The sequence below is a fragment of the Oryzias melastigma genome, linkage group LG4 (assembly GCF_002922805.2).
Source record: "Oryzias melastigma strain HK-1 linkage group LG4, ASM292280v2, whole genome shotgun sequence".
NCBI classification, from domain to species: Eukaryota; Metazoa; Chordata; class Actinopteri; order Beloniformes; family Adrianichthyidae; genus Oryzias; species Oryzias melastigma.
Genome location: NC_050515.1, coordinates 26,248,477 through 26,270,712, shown reverse-complemented (window position 1 = coordinate 26,270,712; position 22,236 = coordinate 26,248,477). Strand labels below are relative to the sequence as shown.

The following is a 22,236-nucleotide window of genomic DNA, read 5'->3' as shown; positions in this document are numbered from 1 at the left end:
AAAAAAACTTGAATTAATTAATTAATTAATTAATTAACTAAAAAAGATAAATACAGCATCAGCAGGGCACAAACCGGTGTCCTGTATCCCAATAAATACAAATTATAATGTCAGGAAGATAATTTAACAATAAATCTATATAACATATCAAATGCATCAAAGGAGAAGAAATATGAATAGGTATACTGATGGTTTTTTTGGAAGGGTATGACGTCCCAAACTCTCACCATGTCCTGCTGATATTCTACCTGCTCCCCTTAGTGGGGCTGGCAAAATCCTGGCCTGCCCATTTGGCTTCTTTCTCAATCATAAAAAAAAATCCTCTTGTGATTGAAATTCACAGTTTCACAATCCTTTCAATCTATTTGACAAACTGTATTTAAATCCTTACAAATTATATATGCATTTTGACTTTTGTCCTAAAACAACATCATCATTCACTTTATTTCTGAGAATGGTCCTTGGGAAACAGTGTTCACAAAACAAGCAAACTTCATCCTTTGACAGGACACTTTGCAGTTGTAAATTGCTGAAGGCTCAGAGAAAAATTGTAGATATGTAGATAGTCCCCGGTAACCATATCTCAGAGGTTAGTATAGATCTTTTTTCAGTGTCATTTTCAGCATTTTTGCAGAAAGTTCATTAGCCTTCACTTTTGTTTAAAAAAAAAAAAAACTAATTAAATTTCTGTCATAATCCATTCACTGGAATCTCTCAAGGGGAAGCTTGTTTGTGTCCTTGCTGATGGAATGAAATATCTTGCATCTCAACTTTAGCAGGATGTTTTATTATAATACCAGACATGAATATTGAAACAGCAGTCTCATATTAGGTAATGTATGACTTGAGTTCAGGGCCGGAAACACTGGCCCTGAAGTCACCAAACCTCACAAAGCTGGAGGGGGGCAGTGGCTGCATGTTATTCAGAAATGTTTAATTAAAGCGGCGGACTGTTTGATCTGCTTTTCACTGATTGTTCAGCAGACGACACCGTCAGAGAGACTTGGGAGGAAGTGCAGAGGGCCCATCGAGCTGTGGTGTTGTGACAGCGAGTGCCAGCTGCAGAGCTCGGTGTGTTGGGAGACGGCGGTATCTCTGCACGGCTTGACTGGAACAATGTGAAGTCAGGCTTCCTTACGGCACTGATGTGATGGGATCCATCTTAGCAGCATTTCAAGCCCAACTCCAACAAAACTGTCAGTGAACTTCAATAATCTTTAGCATGAGCACATGGCAGATTACAAAACAGACATCAGAGTAAAAATACACGCATACAACCCTGTCTCTTGCTACACTGCAGCAGCCTTGTTCCTTTTCATAAATTACAAGCATGACATTTTTCAAATGATTTCATTGAGTGTAGGAAATTAAATAACACGATTATTAGGTTTATGCTCAATGCTAAAACAGAAACAAGAAATAAAAATGGAATGAAATGAATATTTTGAGACTAAAGTGGCATTGGAAGATGAAGATCTACACCCTCTAGTTTCATTCATTCAAGGCCTTTACAATGTCAGTGCATTGTGCCTGTTCTGAATCCAGTAGCAGCTTTTACTACAGCTGTTCAGTTGGGGGAGGTAATAACCAAAACGAGCTGACCCAAAAGAAAAAACACAGATTAGAAAGTCTCAACACAGACATTTATTGCTGGACGGAGAATCTCTGACTGTTTGTACAGGGAATATCGTGCTAGAATCTGAAAGGCAACATTTGAAATATTCCTCTTTATTCCTGTTTAGGGTCACAAGGTTACTGGAGCCAACCTAGCTAGTGTCAGATGAAGTCGGGGTACAATACCAGTCCATCACAGGGCCACATAACCACGCACACCCACGTTCACACAAAGATACAAATCAGAGTCACAATTAACATGTGAAGCATGCTTTTGAACTGTGGGAGTAAGCTGAAGTACCCAGAGAAAACCCACACATGCATGGGGAGAACATGCAAACGTGTGGTAAATCTGTTTAGCTGTTTCCTGATTTTGTCTGATTCATGGGGGTGGAGCCTATCATATCTGATTCTGTGCAATTTAAGGATGAGTCAGCCAGAAAATCACAAACAAATGGCTGGCCCCAAGACATCAGATTTTCATTGTTTCACTAGTTATATTTCATGCACAGATTTCCAAATATACTTTGAAAATCAACAACAAAGCCTTCTAACCAGTGGTGAAACATTTGAATCGATAAAAAAAAAATCCTTATGCCTTAGTCACAACTGCACTTTTGAGTGGATATGAGCTGTCTGCAGGTGAAAAGTGGGCATACCTGTATGGAGAACACAGCTAGCCTGCATGACATTTTACGATCGCACATTACTTGGTGAACTCGTAGTGCAAAAATGCTCATGTATACTTTTTCTAAGGGCATTCTATGGGCAACAGGTCATAGCAAACACTTATACAACATATGTAAGGGGAAGTAAGAGGGAAATAGTCACATGGATTTTTCATTCTTTCAACCCCTCTGAAACTTGTGCATTGTGCAAGGGGCCTGTTAGTGCTGTTCAAGTGATAAAAGTGCACCTGTTGTGAACTCCTTGCTTGCAGCGTAACCGTTTGAAATTAGGCAACCAGAGCGGAGTTTCTTTGGCAGTCCTACGGGCAACTACACATTACCTGCACACTACTTGTGTGCAGAATTTGTGTACAGTCAGTAAGGAGCCAGTACTCAAACATACAACCGTATCTCTCATACATTATGTGTAAGTAACTTAGATAATCTTTACAAATACTTCACGATGCACTTAACAACACACACACACACACAACAATCTTATGTTCCATTTTCATGAGATTCCTTAACCCTTGTGCTATCTTATAGGGTCCAGATGACCTAAACCTTACATTGACGTGTTATCCATCCCATGACAAATGTGGATAATGGTGGACAGGCTTTTATGTCTGCCACGAACACCAGTGAAAATCATTGAATAAAAAAGTTTGAGCGGCTGGGTGGCTCAGTGGGCTAGGTGAAGGGCTGGCACTCAGGAGCCCTGGGTTCGATTCCAGGGTTGTCCACTGATTCCCACCCAGATTGGGTCCTTAGGCAAGACCCTTGAAGCTGCTGCCTAACTGGGTCCCTGTGCCCCTCAAGTACTGGGTTGTGTCAGGAAGGGCATCCGGCGTAAAAAAAAAACTCTGCCAAATCATTGATGCGAAACAGTGGGTGCTGTTACGCTGTGGCGACCCCGAAAGGGATAGGCCGAAAGTGAACTACTACTATTGAATAAAAAAGTTCAGCGCACTGTCTTGTGGGGTCCAGATGACCCCACTCCCAACATCAACATACCTAGGATAGGACAAGGGTTAAGGTGATTTCATGAGCCTCAAAGGAACTGCAAGACACGCCTGAGATTTACTTAAGATGCTGCCACTCCCGTCTACAACCCTCCACGGGTCCGGGCAATCCAAAAACCCGCACCACCTGCATGGGTCAACTCCCTGTATTGGCGCATATTACTAAGGTCTTTATGTGATTGACATGTAAAATAGATGTTTTTTTGTAGACTACTGACTGGCTGTCATCAATACTTCATCATCAATACTTCTCACACCCCAAACCATTCCACTGATTGTCTTTAAAGTTGATTTTCTAAAATGAGAGCAATTGGACTTCTCTCAACTGTTGTGATGGCTCTACTAAATGCACGACTCAACACAAAGAGAAGAAAATCCTAAGTATACCATTAGTTTTGTTTTGTTTTGTTTTTTTTTAATTGGAGCAGACATGCCCCATACCCCAGCAGATTGTGGTTCTTTCTTGAATCCCATTTGATTTTACATTTACATTTTGGGAATGCATCAATTTGTGCATCTTGGTTTTCAACTTTGTCAGGTAATAACTTCTGCTTATGTTTCTGGTGTCACTGAACTCCCGTCCTAATTCTTGATGTTCATTTATTCCAACTGTGTGTTAGTCATAACATATGTATTCATTCAGATCTTTATTAATGAAAAGTCTGCCTCCTCACGACTGTCATGTGCACATGAATCGTCCCACACGGATACAAACAAAGAGTTAGGGTTTTGGCTTTTGACCGAGGTGAACCTGTGACTAAACTCAGTCACAACATTCTCCTTCCCAGAAGTTTTGGTACTGCCAGAGGGGAGCTGGGTGACGGCTGAGTAGTTCCACATCTTTAAATCCATTCAGAAAGAAGCTGCTGCACTTAAAGCACCACACAAGCAATCACAGACCTGGATACAATGGGACAGAGCTGGAGAAGTTGCCATGGATGTAAGTGTGTGTCATTTAGTGAGCCTGGGTCTTCAATATTTTATTCATCGCGCTGCACATTGTTTCACAGTGTGTGGATGAATCAGACAGAGAGCTTTTTAATTTTAACCTAAGTCTTATTACAACAGACAGAATCAGATCACAATGAGGTGAGGCTCCAATGGTAGAAGTACATTAGTGTTTAATTGGGACAAAAATGTCACATCTTAATGTGTTAAAAAGCTACTTGGTTATGCTCAAACAGCCACTCCTCACATATAGACTGTTGTCTTGTTGAACCTGTGCATCCTTAAGTGACATGACTTGGCAAACATCTTCGATGAGAAAAAGAGGAGAAAAAATATTTTAAGCCTATAAATGTGATAGTGTCTCTTTTCATTTTCAGTCAAATCTACTCAGTCTATGCAGGAAGGGGATACAAAGACTGGCAGCTGGAGACATCAAATAAATCAGCTATGACAGAACTTGAGTGGATTAAAATATATTCTCATGTTGAGATCGAGTTATGCATTTCGCTTAACTCCACCCAGTAGTGAACTTCTGCCCCGTTTTCCTGATGAAAACATCATGATATTAAATTTGGTTTTGACAGTGCTCCATTAAACTCTTGTAGCGTCTCGGTGGAAGGACCTGCAGATTCATTTGTTTACTACAAACGCACCACAGGTCAGTGTGAATTAGAAGTCACGCCAGCTGACGCCTCTGCAGCGGTGCTGCTCTGGTGCATGTTGAGCACACTGTTTTGACACCATCTGGGCCTCCTTGTTAACTCCCCGACAACAGATTTGATATGCTTAGACAGGCCTACGCTACACATTAGTGGGGCTGTGGGGCTCAGATTGCAGCGTGGCACACTTAAAGGGTTTAGCATGAACAGGCTCTCTTGTGTTTCCTGAACCATGTCAAACTAGAGGAATTATTAAATATTAGAGGGATTCAAACAAGCCGCAACAAATAAAGTTTGAGAGGGCCTCAAAGTGGAATTGCAGGGCCACCAAGAGCTGGAGTGTGTCAGACTAGCTGGATTACCTACAAAAATGATAAATAATGGTTTCTGAGCCTAATAAAGCTTTAAGGTCTGGTTTGTAATGTAGATAATTTGGTGACAAGTTTGATAGAGTTCCAGACTTTGGTTTTATCCCTTTTTCTAGCCTTTAATTGCAGTTGACTAGTTTCTGGCAGGAAAATTAATAGGTTTACAGGTTTAGATGCACAGAAACTACCACTTCCTCACTTTTCTCTCATTGCACTTTTTTTTTTATCACAGACATATAATCTGGTGTCTTGACAACCTGGTTTTTCCTGGTAGATTTATTCCAAAGAAATTGTCTTTCTGATTTCTTTGGGACGGATGCATTTCTATTATTTAGAAGCATTGAAATGCACTCAAAGGAAAACCTGACAACTGTGTTTATGTCAAGGATTTTCTAAGAAGAAACCAAGTCTCCTAATCCAATATTCCAGTTCAAGAAACCAAATTCAGCCCTACAATGGATATAAAAAGTCTACACACCTTGCTCAAATGCCAAGTTTTAATGGTGTAAAAAATGACAGAAAAATAATTACTTTCAAAACTTTTTTCCACCTTTGATATGACCCATTACCCATGATAAACAAATAGAAATACAATAATTAAAATTAAATAGCAGAAGTGAAGTGGTTGCTTAAGTGTGCACACCCTTTTGTAACTGGGAATGTAATTGTGTTCATATTTGACCACTGACAAGGAAGTCTTATCTTACAAAGAGAAAAATCCAAGCCCGGCTTCATTTTGTAAAAGATATCTGAAATCCCCAAAACACATCACAGAAGGCTTAACTTTTTGGATACATAATTCCAAAGGGTATATTTGGCACCAAAACAGCACTACACGTTACCAAATTAACACCATACCTACTGTCAAGCATGGTGGTGGTTGCATCATGGTTGGGGGCTGTTTCTCTTCAGCTTGAACTGATCCTTTAGCCAGGATGGAAGGGGAAAAAGAACAGTTCCAAATACCAACACCATAGCGTTGGCACAAAACCTTCAGCCATCTGCTAGAAAGCTGGAGATGAAGAGGAACTTTATTTTTGAGCATGATAACAACCCAAAGCACATGTCTAAATCAACAAAAGATTGGCTTCTCCAGCGGATAAAGATTTTGGAATGGCCCAGTCAGAGTTCAGACCAGAATCCCATCGAAAATCTGTAGGGTGACCTGAAAGGGCTGTACACAGAAGATGCCATCAAAATCTGTCAGAGTGGGAGTGGTTTTGCAAAGAAGAGTGGTAAAAAATTGCCAAGGTGGCAATTGTGCAAGGCTGAGAGACTCCTACCCCAAAAGGTTGCGGTAAAAGCTAAAAGTACTGCAACAAAGTATTAGTTTAAGGGTGTGCACAGTTTCGCAACCAGATTATTTTAGGTTTTTTATTTTATGTTTTTTCCCCTTTAAGGGTCTCAGTTTTCACATGCATTGTATAGATCAGGGGTTACTAACTGGCAGACCGCGGTCCGGACTCGGACCCAAACGCTGGGTCTTGCAGACCCAGAACGCCTGGTGCGATGCCACTGACGGCAGGAAAAATGCGAACTTTGATTCTTTCCGCCTTTTTATTTTATGATTTTGAAGGAAATTTTATTTTGGAAAACTAGCAGATCCTGTTCACAATATCCGCCTGTCTAGCTGCGTACGGTCTCGCCTTAGTGAACGAGGAGACCCACATACCAATCATATGCGAATTACACAACTCACATGATACGGCGCAGCCAATCAAATCTTAATTTGGTGATGGCCCGGCAGATGTAAAGAAAGTTTTTTGGAATTGAAAGGCGGTTGACAGTAACTGAGAAAAAAGATTACAAAAATATGTGGAGAAGCTAGGGGAATGTCCAGTAATGCAAAAAGTGAAGATAAGACAAGAGAAACGGACAAAGAGGAAAAGACGAGGGACATGGAGAATGTGAGGAGAAAAAGACGAAGGAGATGAAAAATGAGAGAAGTAAAAGAGTGATCTGGGGAAAGGTAGGGAAAAATGTCCCTTTCTAAAAAGTGGGAGGGGAAAATTGATCCTTTAGCCCTGAGGGGATAGAATCTTTTCTGTTGGTACTTCCCACTGGGAGCTCAAAACCATATCCTCTGAAACCTTTGCACTCATAAAAAGTGCGAATGTCAAACTATGAGACAAAGTATAAAACATTTGAAAAAAGACATCCCCTCAAGTTGGGATGCAACTGATCACGGATAATTCATGTACTCTACGCCGTTTTTTTTTTTTTTTTTTTTTTAACATCCGTCAAAGTTGCTTCGTGATGGCTATCTCCCGCAGCATGTGGGAGGAGCTTCGGTCAAAAACTTTTCTTGAACTCTTCATGGAGGACGCAGATACTGAGATTGGGTTTATTTATTTTGAAGAGCTGAATAAAAGCATCGGTGCACGTCTCCGTGTCTGGGTTCAGATCTCCCGGTGAGGGGCATTAACTACCCCGCAGCCGCTGCTGCGTTACAGGGAGGGGAAGTCAAGGGAAGGCAGTACAGCAAGCCAAAAGGGTCAAAAATCGCTTGGAAAAGCAGGCATGTCATCGCCCCACCTGCACATGTACTATGGATAATAATAATTATTTGAAATTAAGTTCATTTCAATACTGCAATTAATACAAAAAATAATGAAAGTTTAATTTTAACTTTTTCATTTAAGATTTAGTTTGGTCATTTAGGGTGGGGTGAGGCAAGGGAAAATTGCATATTAATCATTCTTTTCTCCTGCGACAGACTGGCGACCTGTCCAGGGTGTACCTCGCCTTCGCCCATCAGTAGCTGAGATAGGCTCCGGCACCCCCGCGACCCCGAAAGGGAAGAGGCGGACAAGAAGATGAATGAATGAATGAATCATTCTTTTCTCTCAGTTTTTGTAGATTTAGTCTCCAGACATGTAAATCAGAAATTACATGTTTTGACAGTGTTGTTTATGTTCAAAGTTCAAGGATGTGTGAGTGTATATTTATGCTTTGAAGTATTTTATATATGTTTTCTCAAATATATGTTTTAAAGTCCAGATTTAAAGTCCTGACAGGATAAGCTAGAGCTCAATTCTCTCACTAAGCTCTGTTAAAAAATGTTTCCATTTTTGAAATGCAACCCTGGATAAATTAAAAAAACTATACATTTTTCCTGGGAGGTGTTTGATTTGTGGTAGAAGCTAATGAGGGCTGGTGGATTCTCCTTTTATCTAGTCTTCTTGATGATGACGGCAGTTGTCCAAGCAGTTTTCCTGTTTTGTGTGTGTGTGGCACACAGTTCAATGTGTTTTATGTTATGTGACATTAAATACTGTCAAAACATTTTAAATTGTACCGAATTAATTTAAATTGAGAGTTAGATAAATTGCATGCAGACGTGCCACCAACTGCTACTTAAAATTATACTACACCAAATATTTTATTCTGGACCTTCATTTCAAGAATTTTTTTTCTAACTGGACCTCTTTTAAATTTTAGTTGAAGGCCCCTGATATAGGTAATGGGTCATATTTAGGAGTTTTTCTTTAAAAGGAGAGGGTCTAATGGCAGGGATAACCAGTTTTCTTTAGTCAGTTTAGTTTAGCAATTAGCTATTGTTTATATTTTATGACCAACCTTCTGCTTCTATAAAATTACTGACATGAAGCCCACTGAGGCAATTGTTTGTGTGATTTTGGGCTATATAAATAAAATTGAATTGAATTGAATATTGAGGGGGATATATAAACCTGATATTATATTTGCTGTACATTTAAAAACGGTTCAACTTTAAAACTGCTGACTCAAACAGATACAAATGCAAATTTTAAACATGGTCTACACATCCAGGATATTTGGTGCATCATCATGACAGTAATTAAACCCACCTTCCCTAAAATTTTACAGCAGTATTTTTTTTTTATGAATAAAAATGCAATTTCATCTAGCCGACCTCGTCTGAAGGCCAAGCAGTGGATGGTAAATGTAGAGAGAATCTGTCAGCCTGAATAAAGTTTGACTTGTACTTTTTGAAAAAAAAAAAAACAATTGTTTCTTTTTGTGACTAATTCAAAGTGTTGCTCCATTTGAAACAGCTTCAAAAGTGACACATATCTGAGAACTTTTTGGCACTTTGAATTGCCTCTGTGTATAAAAGGTGTTATACAAACAACTCTTTTGCCTTTCCTCTGCACACTGAAATTCTCACATTTTTTTCTAAGATCTAAAGGAAGAATTGTTAGTTTTTCTGGCAGAGGAAGGTGGGGGTTGTTTTTAAACACATGCTGAGCAAATGACTACGTTACACTAACAGTGACTGTAAAGTGAAGGTGGAGGAGCTCTACTTTACAATGAATCACCATAATGATTCACTGGTTTCTATAGACCTGGGTCAAACACTGTTGTCCAGGTCAACTCGTCCGGATGGGATGACATCACACTTTGGCCTTTACGTTTACAGGGAAATAGGCAGAACTGCTGTTGAAACCATTGACTGTGTATTCACTGGACATATCAACCCCTCCTCCCTTGTGTATCAAAAAGGAAGTACCCGCTGGTTCCAACAAGTTTAAACCTCATAGAGAGAAATATACAGTTATTACTGTCATTCTATTTGTCAGAATAACCATTCTTCCTCTGATGGATTCTTTTTAACATCTTCTTTCTAAACCTAAATTTTCAAAGATATTTTTTTTCATTGCAAGTTATTCAAGTTATACTTTACCAATCAGATGCCTCAGTAAAAGCATGTGGTGCCCGTTGGTCCCGCCTCGAGCGTTTTATTGACAAATTCTCCTGAGCCCCTTTCAGTGGAAGGGGTGTGGACTTTGAACAAGCTCCCTCACAATGGGTGGGATCAGTCCCTTTAAAACATGACGAAGACGGACTCGGACCAATCACTGTCAACGGGTTTCAAAATGACAGCCCCCGTATCAGGAAGCCATGGTGACGGATTTGGCCTGATCTCGCGAGGGCTAGAGGTAAGGCATTTTCTATGGGTGACGTGAACTCATCGATTTATCCAGTGATCAATATATGTCTATGGTTGAAACACACCTCAGAGTGAGGTTTGACTGTCATCTGTCAATCAAAGGATCACATCCCTTGACTATTAATAATTGTATGATTAACCAGAATCAAATTATCACTAATTCTAGATGTGTAAAGTAGTTTACATTTACATAGTGCTATTGAGGTCCTATACCCTTAAACACCAGATGTTGCCGGCAACACATAAACCCATATTGACTTAGCACCTCTTGTATACGAGACAGAATCAGATGATTTAAGTTGATTGCGTGAACACTTCACTATTGTAAAGTGTTACCAGCACAAAGCTGTTTTTCTTGGCTTTAGAATTCACTGGAATTACATTAATTGTGTAAAACTGTTAAAGTTTCAGTTAAAGTCCCAACACCAACTATATTTTTATATGTTGTAAAATCACTCCCAGTGGTCCTTTGGATTATGATTATGCCATTTTTAGACCAAATTAAAAAGCATGTTTTGTTTTTTAAGACATATTTTCTGCAGAGCAGCAGGAGTTCATGGGCAGGACTAGTCGGGCTGAGGTAACCCAACTTTTATCCCCTAGTTCCTTTGTTTACACTCTCTTCAGCTATCTTACACCTGCTTACATCAAAAATGGAGGGCGTACTTGACTCAGTCATTGTTGTGTCACAAACCTGAGCTTTTTCAACCGCTGGTTTTCATCTGCACCCGAGTTATCACAATTTGAATAACGCAATACTAAAAAATGCACTTTTACTTTTAAATTGTTTTATATTCGTCCTCCATCAGGAGAAAAATGCCACAAGAACATGTTAAAAACACATTTCCATTGGAGTGGGTATTTAAAGCACTTTTCAAACACACATTCACTCACCAATGAGGATGTTATGTCTTTCATGCTAACCCACTGGAAGCAAATAGGGTTCAGTGTTTTACCCAAGAACCACAACCTACTGCTGAGAGATGACTGTTCAACCTCTGAGTCACAGCTGCCCAAGAAATAGAAATTCAAACAACAGATTTTTTAAATTATCAGGAAAATCTGCATTTTTGAGAATGTCTCTTTAGAGGGGTTGGTGACTGACTTGATTTTGCAACAAGACCCCAGTGATTAGTGGATGAAGTAAACATGGCTCCACTCATGTTTGCAAAAGAGCTTTAGAAGAGTTCCTCCTTGTTAACCATCTTCCAGTCTCCATCTTGATAACATGTTTTATGACACTATAAACAGATCAAATCATCTTTACTAAACTCTTGTGTTTTATGTTTTCTGTTGGTTTAAAGACGTTGGTAGAGATATAAAAATTGCTGCTTATTTAATTGACTTAATAACCAGTGAAACTGTTGAATTATGTTATTTTTTTAAGTTTTTGTCATCAGCTAGAGCCATTTTAGCAGCATCTGTTCAGTTGATAACTCCTTGTTGGTTTATTGTGGACCTTTTGGAGTTCTGATGAGTGGAAAACTAAAGGAAGAAGAATGAAACTTAACAGTTAAAATAAGGAACATAAGGGTTTCCTTTAAAACAAATTCAAGTGAGAGTTGAATCATAGAGAAAGCGCCGAATGAGGCACGATAACATGTCTAAAACAAACCAAGCGCAAAGGGAAAATCTATTTTATGACTTTTTTTAATGAGTATATTTCTGAAAAATGTGTCATTCCTGATGTTTTATGTAAATAAACACAGAGGTTTTGATACATATCTGGAAGCACAAGGAACAAACAGTGTTATCAGGTTTGGCTTAATTTCTGCTGTCACAGGATAAAGCAAACAAACTGTAACTCAAACTTAGTTAAGCATGTCAAAAAACAAATTACACAAAAGATGGAAGTGCAGAGAGAACAAAAGAGAATTATATAATGAGCACATTTCATTGCCCACCGTTATGCCGCAGAGAATACCAACTAAAGCAAACAAAATTGTTTTGATGAGTGCGGAGCACTGGTGCATACTGAATGTTTGCGGGAATGCTGCTCACATTTTTATGAATGAGCAACAATAAGTGGTTTGGTTTCATCTGGGGAGGGAGGCCCTCAAATTTAACAATCGGGGATGGACTTTGAAACAAAGAGTGTGATGCGGCTTGGCGATGTTGCGGAGCTGGCTCTTGGATTTCTTGTGTACCAAAAGCTGCAGATCAGAGGCGTTTGTTGCACTTTTGCTCGCACGAGCAGAAGATTAGAGTGCGCAGTTGTGCCGGCGCTGGAGAACGAAACCCGGCCTACGATTCACACACACACACACGGCCAGTGTGATGTGGCAGAACAAAATGCTTTGAAAGAGCACGAGCGGAGACCGGCAGGAGCAGCTGGATGGGGGAAAAGGTCAACCCAAGTTAATCAGCTAGAATCAGCATCAGTTGAGTAGAGAGTCGCTGTGTCTGCGTGCGTGATCATAAACTAAGCAATCAAACAGAAATCCAAATCTTTTCCACGTGCAAAGAGCTGCGAGGGACAAGAGGAGCGGAGGTAAAAGGGCATCATGATAGCACAGAGATGTTGGGAAAACAGAGTCGCTTCAGCAAAATGTCGGATGCACAGAATTTCATGATTTATACATGTCAGAGCATGCATGTGCACTCTGCTGACACAGGTGGCCTGGCTTTACACCTTTAACCTCAAAAGGTTGGAGCGCATTATGATAAAAATAAACAGGCAGTGGCTTTGACCCTGACAGGTAAAACCGCTACAAGAGCCATACATTAGTCAGAGCCCCGTTCAGGATGTGGGCTCTCACACGGCTGTACAGGTGCACATCAATATTTCAAGCGCTGTTGACAAAGGCTTTCAGGCTCCTGCTCTAATATACGCCACACTTTTCTGCTCTGAGAGAGGCAGGCACTTATACTATATTTTATTTAGGAAAAATGCACACATATGTGAGCTGAATGCATACAGACGATTTCAGTAGAGAGAAATTTAAACTTCCACAAATGTAAGATAGAAAGGGCAAGTTCAGGGTTTTAACCAAAACAGTAACACTGATCCAATTCGTGGTGCAAAAGTTTATTGAGAGGTATACGCAGGATTGTAAGAGCTTTCTGTTCGGCTGCTTGTATAAACTGACGTCAGCTGTCACAAAAAGCTTTTAAAGTTCAGATGTAATCATCTTGGACATTTTGGTCTTTTTGCTTCTCTACAGAGGTGTCAGAAGCCACATTTTGACTGAACATTTCCATTTGCCAAAATAAGCAGGTTTAGGTGTTTTCTTTGTGAAATACTCTTAAGTGAGCTGCTTCCACAAGCCCGTGTTCAGAAAGTGGTTTCTAACGACTGCTTAACATTTTTGCAAGAGCAGAAATGCATTAGTTTTTCTAAAGTAGCAAAAAACCTGTCTGGTGCATTTGAGCTTGTCCTGAGCACTCACTCCTTCAACTGGACCGCGCAACACAACAACTCAGAAAAGGACCAGTAGAAAGCTTGAGAGTGTCAGCAAATGCAGATATGATCGTTTTTAGAGTTTAAGGATAAACAACAACAAAGTTTTAAGGAAGATTTGTCTGCATATCTCCATAAAACTGAAGAGAAATGCTGTCCATCATCCACCAATAATTGAATTATCAGCTTTGTGAGGAGGAAATTGTCTGAAATTGGTGCTGAAACAGAATGCATTGATACTGGTAACCTTGATGACAGATGATGTGCACAAAACTCCAAATTGACATGAAAAAGTATATTTTTAAAAATGTAATAGTTTGTTAGCTTGGTTTTAGAAAAAAAAGTCACTTCAACGTATTTATGGCTCTTGAAGTCTTAAAAGTCTAATTTTTGTATTAATTGTCAAGAACTTCATTACTGTGGTTGCATGGAATCGATCATATGATTTATTCAAATAGCCCCATATGCTATTTGTTGTTATTGCAGATTAAAGCAACATCTTTAAGACAAGAGAGTTGGAGTGGGATTTTTTTTTTCAGGTCAACACAAGAACAGTTCATGAAGCCCCAAACATCACAGACACTTGTTTAGCCCATTGACTACACACGATAAAATAATTGGACTGTGTGACTCCTCCCCCCTGGTGTTCCAAACAGGAAGTACCTGCAGACTCCAAGACACCAAAATCCCATAGACTTCTATTGAGAAATAAACAGCCATTACTCGGACATTCTATTTGTCATAATAACCATTCTTGCTGAAATAGATTTTTAACATGCTCTTGAAAATTCTAATTATTTTTTTCACCTGTTGTCCAGGTTATTAAAGTTATAAACTGACCAATTAGATGCCTCGATAAAAGCATGTGAAACTGACAGACTCTCCAAAGCTTGCTTTTAAGTGGTAACAGTGGTCCAGTTCTCAGAAACAGACGATAGAATAGCCCAAACGACATCCACAAACAGCTGTTTTACTTCAGTTGTCAACACCTTGCCAGTTTACAATAATAAAATGTGTTTTTTACTGCCTCCCATCAAACATCAAACTTCATTGTACATCACTTCACATCTCTGCTCCTAATTTTCTGTCTCTCGCATGTTTTCTGCATAATTCCTAGTTTATAGAGCACTCATTAAGTTTTGTTTTCTACTATAAAAGCCACTGAACTGAAGGACTACTTTGTCTGGTGCCTTTTTCTACAAATACGCAGTTTTTCTCGAACATAGATAAACACTCACATAAAGAGCCTGTGGATCTCAATATGTGCATCTTGCATGAGCGCAAAGCTCATCTTCAGTGGCTAAACGAATAGACGTGTCAATTATTTATTCTTGCTCTCAGTCTAACGTATGCATCCTTTAATTAGTAACGAAAGCAGAACAACATTCAGACATGTGAACAACCCAGGAAAATATCCACAGAATAATAAAAACTCCTTAACACTTGAGAGAATTTTGCACTTCAGCAGAGGAACATCTAATCTCAGTATGACCCTTCACAGCGAGCATGCTTTCACGCTTGCATCCTTTTCCTGAATGTCTCTTTGGAGACCAGATCTGCATGTTGCTGAGAGCTTCAATGAGCCCCCTTACTCCAAACACAGTTGGTTACTTTCCCCCCCTTTCTTTTTTTCGCATGTCCTACATTAATTGTGTGTCAAACTATTTAGTGAACTGCCCAAGGCTTTGACTTTTTGGAGTTGCTTTTAATATCATTTAAAATCAAAAGATTATATAGGTCACGACTCGTTTTGTCACCAATTAAATAAAAACGCCACCAAAGGGTCTTTACAATTGAAATGTTTGAAAAGTTGCATCATCAGTCTGTGGTTTAAATTCCGTCATTTTGTCTTCCCACTCTCTGGGTGCAAACTTCCCCCAAATAGTGAGAGCATTCCTCATGGTTGGTACTGTTATAGAAAAAAATATATATATATGTGTTGACAGGCGGGAGCAGCGGAATGGCCACGCGGTGAAAGAGGGGCGGGCCATCGGAGGTTGGGGAGCTCTGATTTAATAGGAACAGCCAGCACATCAAAAAACGACGACACCCAAATGTCAATTTTTGACGTGGGGGTTTTGATCATGCGTCAATATGTGATGACTTGGGAATGAAACTGTGTTGATTTGGGAATATGTAGGCATTATTTTTTATTACTGAAGTACTGAAATTGGCACAGATTAGGAACCAAAACCAAAGAACTGCTTTGGCACCGGAACTGAATAGTGCCCAACCCTAGCTAGCTCTGGTTTCATTGGGACATTAAAAAAAAAGAAAAAGGTCTCCTTATATTATCCCCCCCCTTGGATGAATACGAGACAATCAGCCTACAAGCTCAGCCACAAAGACACAAAAACTCAGCGCCTGTACCGTGAAAATCCTTTAATAATATTTGATAATATTTATTTTAATAATCTTTTAATAATAATCCTAAACCTAAACATGGAGACACGATTACTGATATTCTCTTCACAATAAATAAACCTGATTCCTCAACATCATATGTGTCTCCTAGTCATTCTAAGTGAGATATCCGCAGACAGAGCTGGTAGCTCCTCCCACATGCGGCCGTGGCATCAGAACACATTTATTCTCAAGCGGCAAGCAGTGAAATGGCCACGCGACAAAAGAGGGGCGGGGCACCCAAATTTGTCACACGTATCGCGTTCGGTGTGAATGCACCTTAAGACAGTATCCCATTTCACACTGTGGTTCTGCAAAAGTTTATTTTTGTGTCCACATTTTAAGATAATAAATAGATCTTCATCTCATCCTTTAAAAAAGACAACTTCATTCAGATTGGTAGAGAATGTCAAAATGTCAGATGTGTTTTCTCTTTAAAAAGTGTAAAGCAAATAAAATGTTGGATCTCAACTGCTTCTAAAACCACACTAAAGCAGTGTTTGCTTGCACTGGATCAGTGACTGTAGGTGCATGTGTCTTCGTGAGAAGCCGAGTCTCGTCGGGGACATACTTGCGTGCTGCGCGGCTTGCTGGGGGAGCTGCTCTCCAGGTCTGCCAGGATGCTGGTGAGAGAGTCGATCTCTGCATCCAGACTGGAGCGCCGCTCTTCCAGGGTCTTCTCAGGTCCTTTCATCTGTCAGGAAACATCCAGCACAGCTGCTTCAGAGCACATTCAGACACTTTGCCTTCACTGTGAACTGTCATCCTCACGCTCTCAGACTCTTTAAACATCAAGTGGGCTGTCATTGTCTTTTACTGTCTTTTCATGCTACTGTAAAGGTCTGATTGATGGGAGCGCCGCTGTTCTTTCTGCAGGTTCTCTGGGTCTGCAGCTCTGGTAGACTCCGGCCTCTTAATCCAGTACTTGATATTCAGAGAAACTCTTGTAGTTTTGAATGTTTAGACATCATGTTGCGTTTAGATTTTTGCCAAGACTAACTTTGCAATCGAATCGGCAAAATATTGGTAAATAAACATCTCCACATCACCTCTTCTTTTATTGAATCAAGATTGACTGAATGACTCATATTTTAAAGTAATCTAAATATTTGCTAATGAAAACAATAAAAAGGCACTTTTGATTATAAATGTGCAAGAAAAAAAAAACATTTAAGAAAAAAAAACAATTTTAATTTCCCATAAAAAAAGAAGCTGTCATGAAATGTGAGGTCTAATTTACTTGTAATACTAGGAATATTCAATGTTATTGACAGTCTTTTTGCATTTATTTATTTTCCTAACTTGATAAATGAAAATTCTGTTCTGAACTTTGTTTTTTCTCTAAAAACAAAAATAAAGGAAAGGTGCCTCTTTACACTGTGCTGGTTTCTGTAATGAAAGTAAACCACTTTTCTTTTTGCAGTTACACATCAGACTGATGGGGAGTGTAAAATTTATCCAAGCACCATCCAGAAGATGATGGTAAAGGCAACATTTGAGATGTTTTCCACACCAAGTTCAACGACGGTCAACCTTTCTTCAAATGCAGATTGAACAGAGGAAATATTCTGGATTAGCTGCATGTTCTCTCTACCAACTTGTCATATGGACGTATGGTTCAGGTCCCTCTCTGTGTCACTTTTGCCGTTCTGGGTGTCCCCAATTTGTGACTTTTCCCATTTAATCAGGGGTCCCCAACCATCCAGATGAGGTACCGAACGTGGTACCAGGTTAGGGTACTGGTACAGGTCCGCGTCATGAAAAAAAGGTTTATTAAAAGTAACAAAGAAAAGCAGATAGAAAAGGTTTGATTTAATTAAAACACATAAATGGATGGAGTTTTGTTTCTCTTGAAATTAGTTAAATAAACTTCTCACATACGACAATAGGAATTTTAATTTTATGAATATCAATTCACAACAATATTTAACAAAAAAGGAGATTTTGAAGCTTCATTACAGCTCAGCAGCTTGGAGATCTGCCTTTAGCAGCACGCCCCAGAAGAAGTCCTTCCTTAAATGACCTTTTCAGTCAACCACATTGTGCTTTACAGAAATCCTATCAGTTACAGAGCATGATGGAAATCAGTCATTTTGGGCATTGAGGTTGATGAACCTTTTTTCTTTTTTTTGACAAAAAGCTCAAGTTAATGACAAACCTTCAATAACAAAAATGTGCCAGTGTGCTGCTTAGTTGAAACTTCTGACACGGTTTTAGTTTGCGCTTCCACTCGCGTCCTTTAAAAAAAGGGCAGATTAACAACAGACAGACAGAGACGTCTGCGGGGGAGAAACTCCAGCAGCAACGCTTCTTCTGATAGACTGTAGAGAACACCTCTCATCCCTTTCTACACTCTTTACTCACACCACACATGTTTTCACTTACTTTAAGAAAAGATCAGACCTAAAAACGTTGAAACTTTTCTGATTCATTAGACAAAATCATAATACATGATGAGTGTTCATGCACAAAACTCCCAGGAATGTCCCCTATTCCTTCTCCTCTTTTTATTTTATTTTGTCTGCACTTTGAGGCAACTCCAAGAGGACTTCTTGCAGCTGCCCGTGGGAGCTCGTTGACTTGGTTGGATCAGTGACTACTTCTTATCCTAATGTTATGTGTTTGGATTACCTGTCAAAACCCATTGCAGGCAGGGTTCGCCTCCATTTGGAGCAGACCTGCTGCTGAAAAAAAACATCTAAGGCAATCACCAGTGGGGGTAAACAAAGCCGAACGCTAATAGCTTCTCTTAAACCAACGTGGAAGAAGAAAAAAACAAACAGGCAAACCTGTTTAACGGTCACGACGAGGAGGATGAAAGGAAATATGGCCGTCTTTGTTTGGTGGAGGAATTTGCCGTGTAGGCCTTCAGAATGAGGACATGAGCCAAAATGAGAGATTTGTCTTTTCCTGTGTGTAAAGGTTCGGCTTTTATGTGTCATAATCCAGACGTCTTTCTCCCTGGGTGATGAAGAGAACCTTTCTGCTCATAAATACCATTTAATCCCAGATCATCCAGTTTAAAGAGGAGGGAAAAAAATTGACTTTTCCACCGAAGTCTGTGGACTTTTCTGACAATTAGCAGTTCTGCTCTCATTTTAGACCAAGAAATCAGCAGAGCTTGAATGGATAAAGTAAACTGTAGGTCAGAGTTACTTTTTTGGGGGAAAAGACCTTTAAAAACTGACCAGGAGTCTTTTTTTAAGTGAATCATCGAGGACATTCAAAGGCAAAATGCCTCTAACAAAAGGATAGCCAATAGTATTTGTGAGTTCTTCTGAAGATTTTAGAAAATACTGAAACAAGGCAGTCAGAACTTATATTGATGCTGCGCAGAAGCTCAGCAAATCAGTGTCTGACTGTTTGATTTTTCTTTTTAACTGCAACAAGAACCAGGTTTAAGCAAACTCCTCCTTAAACACCCCAGAAGTGAGGTTCAGTATACCTTCTTTGCAGAAAAAAAACAAAGTTTCATTTTAAATGTGTCTATTTAGGAATGGGAGGAGAAGGGAAATCAGGATACCGGATGTTAGTGCAGAAAAAGGTCTGTCCACATCGACTAAATAAACCAGCTTAATCAGTGAGTGGATTTCCTTGGCAGAAAACTGCCTTGACAAGTCAGGCTGTCTGAGGGGGAAAAATGGGCAAACGTGAACGGGACACGCCAGTGGCCCCACAAAATATCGAGGTCACAGATCGCTCGTGATCTCACACTTTTCTAAGGGTATGCTACGGGTGATAGGTCATAGCCAAAACTTATGCAAGGGTAAAAGTAAGGGTAAAATATGTGACACAGATGTGTCATACGGATTTTCTATTTTTTCACCCCCCCAAAACCCCGTGTACTGCTGAAGGAGCTATTAGAGCTGTTCAAGTGATAAGTGTCCAGCCTGAATGTCAGAAATTAGGAAGTTAGACAATCAGAACAGTTTGTGTGGACATCCATCTGAATTGGCTTCATTTCGCTACAGCCTGAGGTAAGGTATTTTTTATGGGTCACGTCATACTCTCTTTGTCCATCTTTATTCATAGTCTATGGTTACTGGTCAACTGGATCAAGTGCGTTCAGTCAATCAGACACTATGCTCACTCAATCCAGCTAATCAACAATTACTGAAGTGAGGCAAGTAGCTCACAATAAACAGGGTTGGAGACACCTGGTGTAGAGTTACTTATGGCAGAATATTCTAGAAGGCTTTTGGGTGCATCTGTAACAGAAACAAAAATTCACTCATGTTGGGTTGGAGGGAATTTTAGGACTTGAATTTTAACAGCATAATTAGAGAGTTTACCACTATGAAGATGGCAGATTCCCATGTTGATAATAACAGAGACTCTCCAAAGAATCACACGATCACATGACCAGTGTTCCCCCTCTATTTTTAACTGCATGGTACAGACACACACGCACATTCATGCACACATATTCAATTTCTTGAAGGACTTATTGTGATAGGTTTAGCACCAGAGAATCAACTGTGTTAAATCAAGCTGTGCTTTAGTGAACCAGCTGGATGACTGTTCTGCATTCCTTTTCCAGAGGCCAGAACTTGCAGAACTATAACCGCTTTATTTGCAGAAAAAGAAGAAAAATATGATTCATTTCATGAAGAGTGTCATTGAAATTCTGCACAGCGGGACAGAAATGCAGAGACTGTGTTGTCCTCGGTCTGTGTTCGCTCAATGTGCGATGTCCCGGATTCATGAGTGGAGCATCGAACTTGTGAGCTTCCACTATAAGCTACTCAAGAGCTCCGACATCATCAGAGCTGCTGAATACGCTGGATGATATGCATGTAGTACAAAAAGTAACCTGGAATAGGTCTGGTTTTACTGCAAAAAATACTGAATGTATTTAATTCAGTTTACAGTTAAACAGGATTTTTTTTGTACTTTCAATGGAACTTTCAGTCATTTTTGCCACAAAAAACGACAGGATAGTAAATTTTATGCCAGAAAAAATATGCTTTTCATAGAAAAAAAATCAATGTATTTCATGAACCGATGTCCCACTTTGTCAGTTAAAATGAAATTTTGAATCACTGCCAAAACCAAAAGAATCAGTGCACTATGACTTTATGAAGTTGTCATTCAACAACTAGGAGTCATAACGCTTGTTTGAATTTAATGATTTTTTTTCTCTCTCCCTTTTTTTTTTTTAAACACTTTCAAACATTGGATTTTTGTACATCAAACATATGAGGCATAAAAATGTCTACTTCTTTAATGGCTTGTTATAATAACAATGTTTGTTTACATTTGAAAAGCCATATTGACATTTTATCATAGCTGTGTCGTTTGTGGTTTCACACATTGACTGTATATGAAAACTGGACCGAGTGAGTGTGATGTGACCCATAGAAAACGACTTGCCTCCGGTTCGAATGAAATGCAATTTAGTCACCATTTTTTTGTAATACTGATGCCACCATGTTGGAGCCAGACGACATGAGTAAGCAGTGGTTTTTCCGAGTTGCTCTCATTTCTATAGCAACTAATCTCACCAATCAGGAGTGAGCTTGTTGGAAGTCCACACCCCTAACACTGAAAGCGGGCTCTGGAGAATCTGTCAATCAAATGTTTTAAAAGCTCGTATCAGACTCGTACTTTTATTGAGGCACCCGATTGGCCAGTTTATAACTTGAATAACTTGCACTACAGAAAATATATCATGACAAAAAATTAAGATTAGCAAAAGCATGTTAAAAAAAGATATCAGAGCAAGAATAGTATTTCTAGATGAAAATTTATGGGATTTTGTATCCTTAGACCAAGCAGGAACTTCCTGTTTGGACCGCAAAGGGGGAGGGGTTACCCAATCCAGTTCTCATATACAGTCAATGGTTTCACTTCAAAGTAAAAGCATGCTTAAAACAAACTCTAGCCTGTTATCTATTTAGTGCAGGTTTTCCAAGCTGGTCAGAAATCAGTCAATCACCGCCACAGAATGCCACATATGCAGCACATCGACATCGGCTAAGTCTCTGGAGTTCCACCTTAAACATGGAGGAGACCCATCTTCCAAGTGGCTTCTTATCCCGTCATCTTTACCAAATTCTTCTAAAATCTCAATATATGCGCACACACAGCTCAACTTTTAGTAAAAGCTGAGCAGATTCATTTACTAATTACTTGATGAGGGTTTTAGATCTGCTTCACAAATGCTCCTTCTTGTGTCTTTTGTTTATTGTTGTAAGACTCATGGTAACCCCTAACTAACC

At 39.5% G+C, this 22,236-nt stretch overlaps 1 protein-coding gene across 1 annotated transcript in view; it reads right to left on the bottom strand.

Moving 5' to 3' along the window:
* lpp (LIM domain containing preferred translocation partner in lipoma) overlaps nt 1–22,236 on the bottom strand; it is a gene marked incomplete in the record, with an annotated part of 191,134 nt that overhangs the window by 93,795 nt on the left and 75,103 nt on the right. Inside the window, 1 exon segment of the mRNA XM_024279088.2 lies at nt 16,587–16,709. Coding sequence (XP_024134856.1) covers nt 16,587–16,709 — 123 coding nt within the window.